This window comes from Trichomycterus rosablanca, chromosome 8, assembly GCF_030014385.1.
Source record: "Trichomycterus rosablanca isolate fTriRos1 chromosome 8, fTriRos1.hap1, whole genome shotgun sequence".
Classification (NCBI taxonomy): Eukaryota; Metazoa; Chordata; class Actinopteri; order Siluriformes; family Trichomycteridae; genus Trichomycterus; species Trichomycterus rosablanca.
This window is the reverse complement of record NC_085995.1, coordinates 30,314,888-30,324,604: the sequence shown is the minus strand read 5'-3', so window position 1 is coordinate 30,324,604 and position 9,717 is coordinate 30,314,888. Positions and strand designations below refer to the sequence as shown.

The 9,717-nt window shown below is 36.3% G+C and overlaps 1 protein-coding gene across 1 annotated transcript; it reads left to right on the top strand.

The window, feature by feature from the left end:
- The first annotated feature begins 5,694 nt into the window (after positions 1 to 5,694).
- On the top strand, positions 5,695 to 7,100 carry hic1l (hypermethylated in cancer 1 like). The gene has a single exon (XM_063000015.1). It carries the CDS (start codon positions 5,695 to 5,697, stop codon positions 7,072 to 7,074), a length of 1,380 nt encoding a protein of 459 aa, XP_062856085.1. The 3' UTR covers positions 7,075 to 7,100.
- The last annotated feature ends 2,617 nt before the right edge of the window (positions 7,101 to 9,717 follow it).

Here is a 9,717-nt window from a genome sequence, read left to right as displayed (position 1 = left end):
TTATCTCTTTAATTTATGTTTAGTCTGTGAATGTCTCAGTGTGTGCATTTACATGTACAAAACTATCTGATGAGTGCAATAATTTAGATTTTGGTACCAACTGAATTACTGGATTTATACTTAAATACTATAAATTTACATATAGTAAGATTCATTCATTTATTTTCTGTTTTATCCTGGTCATGGTTGCAGTGGGTCTGATTCATTAGGCAAAAGGTAGGAAACACTCCAGACAGGTCGCCAGTCCATCACAGGACACATTTAGAGCAATTTTAGTAGCTCCAATTGGTCTGACTGTATGTCTTTAGACTTGTGGGAGGAAACCAGAGCACCAAGAGAAAACCCACGTGGACACAGGGAGAACATGCAAACTCTGCACTGAATCAGGTGTCTGATATTGTTTTCCAGAATAGATCTGCCATTTAAGACTTTATTTAATTTAATAATACAATGTTGCCTGATACTCTTTTGCAATCTTTCTTTTGTTGGTCTGATACCCAGCTGCTAAACGTCATGAGTCGTGCCAATGGCCAATGGCAAACGATTTTTATATTTAAATCGTTAATTAGCTTATAAGAAAAACAATGTGTAAACTATGAACTGCATTGATTATTGTATTTTTAATTGTACTTGAGATTATTGGTTTGCTTAGAGTTCTTGAAACTGTCATACTGTTTTGGTGTTTTTAGATATACTGTAAGAGTAAACTGTTTTATCAAATAACTGCTGAAATGTATAAATCTAATTACTGTACATGTAAATGCCCTCAATTTAGTCTTTGTCTTCATCTAATTGTCTAAAGCTGTTTGATAGTTTTGAAGAAATCTTAGTTTACATATATTTAAAATGGTTCCGTGCATGTAGCCTACATCTTGTCTGAAGAAATCTTAGTTTACATATATTTAAAATGGTTCCGTGCATGTAGCCTACATCTTGTCTGTTATAGAATATATTGTCTGTGTTATACTGTAGAATCGAGTACTGTCAAAACATGGTTTCTCTGTACAAAATAAATGTATATTTTCATACAACTGGTGTTAACAGTAATCAACTTCCCCAGTGATGTTTCACTGTACCTCCCGTTGTCCCTGTTTTAGCTCACTTGATTCATCTTATCAGCTAGTTATCAAGCTGTTCATCAGTTGAATCAGGGGTGTTGGTGCAGGGAAAACTTGAACCTTTTCAAGGCAGGCGGGACAAAACACTGAAGGTAATCACTATGCAAATGTGATCAGCCTATCTGTTTTAATGATGAAACAGACTTACTTAAATGAGTATTCACCCCACCCAGTTTCTCCCTGCAATAATTCATGTTAGCACAGGTAAAGCACATTTACTGCTGTTCTACACATTATTAAATGTCTTACAGTTTACTTAGAAAACAAAGTAAAGGAATTACAGCTGATACACACATTACCTGCTGATTGTTTAAGGTAATAATTGATGATAATGCACAGTCAGTGTTTTTTTTCATTTGCAGGCAAAGAGACTAAAAATATTGAAAATACTGAAAGTAGTCCTCAAAATGTATTAATTTATTCATTCATTGTTAATTTTGCGATTGTTATTATCAAGTGGATGGCAACAATAAAATAATCTGTTGATAAGGTCGATAATGACTTAGTTAACTGATTACTACAATCATACCGTTTTGATTTTGGTTAGTAAATATTATCCGAAAGAAACAAATTTACTGTTTTATAGATCTGAACTAATCAAACCCCCTTTCAAATGAGAGGAGGGAACCACCCAGATGGTTTAACTGATCTATGCATTCATGAAATCAGACTTGATTGACGGGCAAGTAGAATGCTTCTTGCCCTGACTGGTTGGATTTTGCCTGCCATCTGTTTGTTTTTTTCCTTTGTGTATAGAGCCTGGGGCAGCCACAGGGACAGGGCTTTTATGTTAATAACTACCTAATGAAAGTTTTCAGACTATAAATAACTGTCCTACCTTTAATTGCTACTAAAAAAAGCTCTAGCAGTAAGTGCTGTGTAAAGTCAGAGTTTAAAATTAGCTACCAAGATACCAAGACATTTTTAGATGCTTACAAGTTTCCAAAATATCTTAAGGCATTTTTTTTTTTTTTGGTTTGGCCCTTATTTATAGCCCTAATTTTATATATTTGATGAAACCGTTCTTCCTTGCCAATATAAAAAAACATTTTATTAATAACATTTAAAATAAAAAATGCTAAACTTTGTTATTGTTTTGTATGTTGTTGTGTAGTTTTGGGTTTGGCCCTTATTAGTTTATTCATGTTTTCATTTATTTATATTATGGATATTTAATGGGATATTTATTATTATTATTACTTTTATTATTATTATTATTATTAAGCAATAAATCAATTAATTATAAATGAACAGCCATGTATTAATAATTATTTACTACATTTTCACTAATTTGGGGTTTTGTATATTCTCCCTGGGTCTGCATGGGTTTCATCAGAATAAAGGGGAACAGGCGTGTTTGTTTGTTCCAGGTGTGGCTTAGTGAGGAAATAGGTGAACATGTGGTGCCCTGTGATAGTTTCCAGTCCCACCGCGATTCTGACCAAGATGAAACGCTAAGTAAGAAGATATCAATAACAAGAATGTGTATGTATTACAAAAAACTAACCCCGCCCGCTCGTTTATAACTCACCGCTTTTCCGGCTGCTTTAGTTTCGTGCCTCTTTTCCGGCTTCAGCCGCACGCGTTATCCAATTGGGTAAAGGCTGAGGGGTGTTACGTCACAGGCTGCTAAGATGGCGTTTTGATGACGACGCGAGAAACGAGGACCCCTGCCCTTGTTTAAAAGGTATCTAAATTTACTGTGTTTATTTTCTATTTCAGTAGGAATGTTCGGTTTGTGTGTGAATGTAAGCTTATGGAGACGGAGGATAATGAACTGAAGGTAATGAAAGTGTCTGGAGCGGCTGGTTTTCATTGGTTCTGTTGATTGTAGGTTAGTAAAGCGTCCTGCAGCACCTACACTGTTAGATCTCACAGTCTGGTACTGTAGCTCTGCCTTTCTCTTTATTATTATTACTATTATTTATAATATTAACCTGTTGTGTGTTATTTACATTGATTGGTTTTACCGTGAATGTTTAATGTTAGATTTAATGTTTGAGTGATGATAAATAATGTGTTCTGGTGGAAGTGCTATTGTGGCTCTGCCTGTAGGCGATTAGTGTTTACAACCCGTAGTTCCGCATTCACCACTAAAACCAGCTTACATTCCCACCGTGCCAGCCAAGCCTCGTGTTCCTCCAGTTACCTACTAAAACATGTCTGTTCTATTCCAAATACTCTTTTATTTAGAAAAATTACACTTAATGCTAAAATCACAATCCCACCTGAGATGCTCTTTTTCCTACAGCGCTCTAACAGGGTTAATCTGAAATATACAAACTGATTTTTTATTGGGGATTTTATTGCTTATACTTGTTTTTTATAAACAAATTAAATGATTGTAAATTATTTGAAAGCTTTAATAGTGGACAGTTAAGGGCCTAAATAAACTCACACACAAACATATTGCTAGACTTCAACGTCATAAGACAAAATGGCTCTAATCCCCCACTTTGGAATTTGACTTGGAGGTTGTATGACATACTCAATAATTATTCTTAAATAAAAGTAACAAAATCTTAAAGTAACCCATGAGGTATGTGTTGAAGTAAAACTATTAACAAATCTTTTCTTATTTATTAAAAGTACTCAGAAATCGTACATTTACAATCGGTAGGAATGTAAATGTTTTCTATAGGATTTTGTAATAGTCTACATTTTCTGTATGGCAGTTGTTTGGTAAATGCTTTATAGATGTATTAGTCACACAAATTTAACCTAGATCTACACCATGCGTTTGAATTTAACATGTCGATTTGATTTAAACAATGTAATCGTGTAGTGTCAACATTTTAGGTTATAGCTGAGGCCTGTCTCCAAAAATGATCCTGTAACATGTTTAAAAATTATGTGAAATTGAATGACAAAATTATATGGTGTTATTAAAAAAACAAAACAAAAAAACTAAACCCCTCATTAGTCAACTGGAATATTAGTTTTCATTCAAAAGTAAAAAGAAAAAAGAAACAATTTAAACCTCATATTACCTATATTCTCTTATTATTAAGAAGTACTGTAACGAGGGATGTAGGGATGTAACGATACACCACAATAAGCATTATTTGGCACAGTTTGTACCTACCTCAAATAAAAGGGCATTCATTATTTAGATAAATAAAAGATTAGCACAAATATTAATACACAGTATTTTTTTTTTTGAAGGGAAATAATAAAAGGAAGCTGTCATTATTTGTCGTCAATTTAATTTTGTTTAAAAAAATCCGGAAAAAATCGTATTGTGAAGCCAGTATTGTGAATTGTATCGCATCGTGGGTAGAGTGTATCGTTACGTCCCTACAAGCTATACAAAACACTCCAATCAAGTGATTGTATTTATTTACACCTAATTAAGTAAAAAAAAAAAATCTAATTCATTAAAATGGACAGTCACAAAGTCAGTAGTCAACAAACTTTAACCTTACTAATGAAATGTTAAAACAATGACCAGAGCATTTTACTATAGACACTACATTTTAATTTAAAAAAATTAAAAAAAATTATACAGATGTATTTAAACTAATATTTTATGCTTATTAAGGATGAGTATATATTAAATCTATTCCCCCGTATTGCTGACTTCACACTTGTTTGCAAGTGACTGAAGCTTTGTGTGCAGGTCATGGGATGTTTTGCCCATCAATGAGTTAGTGTCACATCTATAGCGCTGTAAATGTATTGATTTATTAGAAACTTGAAAGGGCCACATGACAGTGGCGATACTTTTATTCTTTTATTATTTATGGTCGTATAATATTCTTATTTCAGAATTCTTCACTAAAAAATGTAACATTAATTTTAGACACTTCATGATGTCAGTGTCTCATCATGACATCACGCAGTGCTGTATCTGACCCAAACATATCATTGTCTGACTTGACCCAGTGATACTACATTTCTGAAACACATTTTTACTGTTCTGTTTTTGACCAAAAACAAATTGTTTTCCTTTCTGAAAAAATGTAATGCGTCTACCGCCGCTGGTTCAATTTTATATTTTAATGAGGATGTTGACTTCCAGCAGAAGTGGTTACAGCACCTTTCTTAAAAATCTTGTTTTGTGATCCACAAACAAATATGACAGGATTTTTTTTCATCATGCATGATGCAGTTAATTTTCTCCGGGTCTGTTAACACTTATTACACTTATGTTTTATTAGTTATGTTTTATTATTAGTTTATTAGAAAACCAGTAAACCTGGCTTGTAAACATAACTGTCACGCATTTTCTACTAACGTGTGTACAGCATCAAAGAGCTTCTATTTCCCGTTGACCCTGTTTGCCCCGCCCACAATTGCTACTTGGTGTCCAGCCTCTAAACACATTTGAAATTGTTTGAAAAAATGGTGTGACAATAGGAATTGAGACTAGAATTGTTTGTGTACCCCCTGAATCTATTTATCAACCGATGCAAGAGTTTGATAAAACAGAAGTTTTAATTAATGTTTAATTTTTAATAGTGTAATTTCCAAATGTGGTCACTACACAATGATCCTTACTGTGTTGGTTAGAAAATTAACTTTTCTTTTTTCTCTTCTGTATAGTCACCTCAATGAAAAACATAAAGGGCAGGAGATGGAGCTCTCAAATTATGCCAGCCAACTGCTGCTCCAGCTCAACCAGCAACGCTCCAAGGGCTTCTTATGTGATGTCGTCATTATGGTGGACAACACGCTCTTTCGAGCTCATAAATGCGTCCTTGCTGCTACTAGTAGCTACTTTAAGTCCCTCGTCTTGCATGACAACCTTATTCACCTCGATGCTGAGTTAGTGGACCCAGATGTGTTCCAGAAGGTTTTAGACTTTGTTTACACTGGCAAGTTAACTGAAGAATGTCAGGAAGAAACTGAGCCTGTCCGGAATCTGAATGCATACCTAACTGTAGCTAACTACCTCCAGCTTCATGACCTTGCCAGCCTGTGTTCCAGCAAACTAGAGTCCAGAAAGGGCACACACAATGGGCATTCTTCACCTGCCTTAAATCGCTTGATCAAGAGGGAAGCTGAAGATGCTTCATCTGACATTGAAGCTTATGCAAACATGGTTCCTCCCAAGAAGAGACTCAACGGTGAGAACAAACGCAGCTTTAATAAGCTAGGCTTCGGTGTCGATTTGACCAGGAAAAGCTCTTCACGCTATTCGTTGATTAACGCCATCAACAGTCGGCAGGAGTACACATTGTCCACCATTTCCAAGGCAACTGCTAAGAGTTTCCACTCAGAAGTGAATGGGAAGAGCTGCCCGGACAAAACCAAAGGCCTGGATGGCTTTAATGGAACACAGGACTGGAAGACGCCTCCAAAGGAAAGATCAAGGAGAAAGGCCAACGTAAATGGTTATTTCCCTGTGATCAAGGGAGGAAGCCATATAAACCTTAACCATAAAGATGAGCAAGCTGAAGAAAATGAAGAGCAGCCAGAAATTGATGTCTCCAATGACGCAAGCCCTAACTTTGTCTACCGGCAGGAGTACCTCAACCCATCTCAGGAGGACAACCAGTATGTCTGCATCCCATGCGGAAAGGGCTTCCCGTCTTCGGAAAGTCTCAACCTGCACGTCGAAACTCATCTGGACGCAGACATGGATCCCAGCAAGGATGAAGAGGATGAAGATCTTGCCACAACCAAGTCGCAAGAAGCCCTCGACATCAGCGACAAAAGCCCCCCTCTGAAGCGCTACAAAGAGCTGGTAGCCCTGCGGCCATTTCCCTGCAACATCTGCGGCAAAGTTTTCACTCAGCGTGGTACCATGACTCGTCACATGAGGAGTCATCTTGGCCTAAAGCCGTTCGCCTGTGATGAGTGCGGCATGCGCTTTACACGGCAGTACCGCCTCACAGAGCACATGCGTGTCCACTCCGGAGAAAAACCCTACGAGTGTCAGGTCTGCGGGGGCAAGTTTACACAACAAAGAAACCTCATTAGCCACATGAGGATGCATACCTCACCTACCTAGTCAAGATGTATAGGATAGAAATAAATGAAACACAAACTGAAAGAATACTCCATCGTTTTTCCCCCATCAAATCTTTAACAATATTTCAGGCGATTCCCTAGACCGTAAAACCTGTTTACTTAAAATCTAGAAAAGAGGTCCAAGGTTAATCATATATAATACAAGTTCAAAGCTAAGATGTACATGCTGTATTACCAAAGCTGTTTTTTTTTTTATATATCTTTATCAACCTTTTTATTACTGCAGCAAAACAGTTCAACATACTACAGACACATACACTTTTAGGGATTTGTAATATCAGTGCACGATCAGGCTGACATATTTGTCTGTGTGATTTACCTTTGTTAAAGCTCTGCTGTTGTAGAGAATCAATCCACACTGTTTGATCAGTCAGAATTACAAATTTACCAGAACCATAGTATTTTAAATTATGTTCCAACTTGCCCTTGGTCTTCCTTTTTTAGGAAGATTTTAGGCCATGGGTTTTCTTCTTAACCTTTTCTTATTTAAAGTACAGTAAGTACAGGGTAATATGCGTAAATTCCTTTCAGCGGTGAATTCACCAATCATAGCCACAGATCAAGTTGTTCCTATTATCTACTGAGTATCAGTAACAGGTATGGTACTGAGCTAAAACAGTGTTGAAATTGGGATATTTTGTAACAATCTACTGCTGTTTTATACTGTGAACGTGTGCGATCTCCGACACCACACAGGTCATCCACGTAAAGACGACACAATTTGCTGTCACACATTCGCCATTTTAAATAGCTGGCTGGATTCGGCTCAAGTATCGTAAAGGTGAAAGTATCAGATTCATATTAGTATTGGTTGATACAAATGGGAACTGGGAACTACCAATGGACTTGATGAACATTAGGGTAAAAAGCGATGGAGTATTCCCTTAATATCAGGATAAATTATTCAAGCTTCTCAGCTAAGTTTACTGCTCTAAAAACAAATTACCTCATCTACTGACAGTCAGATGTAATCTGAATATTTACTGTGGTTTTTTCTTGGTACCTACTATTGTGTGTGAATGTTCTTGCTTACAGTTACAATGCAAACCTTTATTGATGATTGCGCTTTATCTGGATCAAACTCATTTTGTTTACTTGAATACCTGTGCAGACATTGCTACCTCAGCTTTAATTTCCCAAATCCTCAAATGCCCTTTGAGATTATGCTCATCTATGCTGTATGAAACTAGTCCTCTAAAGAAACAGAGTTATCCTTTTAATTGTTTGCTCCGTTCATTGATTTGCATTCTTTGAACCTACAGTGACGCCTGCTTTAAATGAAAAGGTACATATCCAGTATAAGGTATCTGTTGAGTAAGGATTGGTATTATGATAAGGATGTTGGGATAAAGGTCATTACCTGATCAGGAGCATTTAGGCATGTTTAATGTACAGTTCCAAAGAAGTAATGAATGTTGAAAGATAAAGAAATACTGTATTACTATAACCAAATCTATATTCTTACAATATACGTATTTAAGTGTAAGTCTAATTTATGTGTGATCACATGCGTACGTCTTTGATAGCTCTCCTCTCTCCTTCGTACCCCTACCACTAGATTCATTCAGTGTATGATTCGCTCAATTCCTTTAGAGTTTTCTTAAATATTTTACCTTTATACATTTATTGATTATATGAGACCAAAATGACTAGAGGTGGTGATGTAAATATCTTTTGAGTATGTTGAAAAATTGCTTGGTTGTTTATTGATTCCAGGGTTTTGGTAGTTATAGCATGAATAGTCCCAAATCCTTGGAGGATCCTAGTCCTCCTGTGTGACGGAAGTCAAAAACACTGGGGGGGAGGGTTTGCTAAATGTATGATCTTTTGTGATAATACCTTTATATTTTGAATGTCCTCTTATTTTACTTTGTTCCATTCCAAAAAAAAGCTGTGCTGTTACTTTTCATCTACCTCATCTTTTCAGGGTATTTATCCACTTGCCATGTTTAAAAATGCACACATACACTATGGCCAAAAGTGTTTGGACACCTGACCATGAGCTTGTTGGACAACATATTTCAAAAACTAATGGTATTAAAATGAAGTGACTTCTATTTACTCCTAAACAGTTCTAACAACATTTACTTTTCTGAAAAGGGCTCTCTCAAGACTTATCATGTCTGTGGGAATTTGTGCCCATACTGTCAAAAAAGCATTTGTATAGCTGGGCACTGGTGTTCCAGTTCATTCCAAAGCTGTTCAGTGGGACTTGCTTTGTGCACAGGGGCACAGTCATGCTGGAACAGCAATTGCAACCTGTCAGCAATTGCTGTGGCTGAAACCCATGAATTCAATAATGTGGTGGGGTGTCCAAATACTTTTGTCCGTATAATGTATATGTATGTCAAGGCAAGAATGCAAGCGTTTTGGTCACCATGTCAAGTGTTATTACATATCTCAAGTATGACAATGCAAGTAAATAAGAAAAATCAGGGTTGCAACCCTTGCATATCTGTATATTGGGATTCTCATGGGCTGTTTTTATACAGACCATAACAAATGCTGTTTTGGTTCAGTTCTTTCTAGCTCTTTCTAATTTTCCCTCTTCCCAAAATATGTTTACACTAGTGTTATCCGTGAAGCTGTCAATACCACCACTGTACATTAAAATATGCAGAAA

What these genes read in the sequence shown, in the direction of transcription:
- hic1l (XM_063000015.1), top strand. Translation starts at nt 5,695, where the DNA reads ATGGAGCTCTCAAATTATGCCAGCCAACTGCTGCTCCAGCTCAACCAG.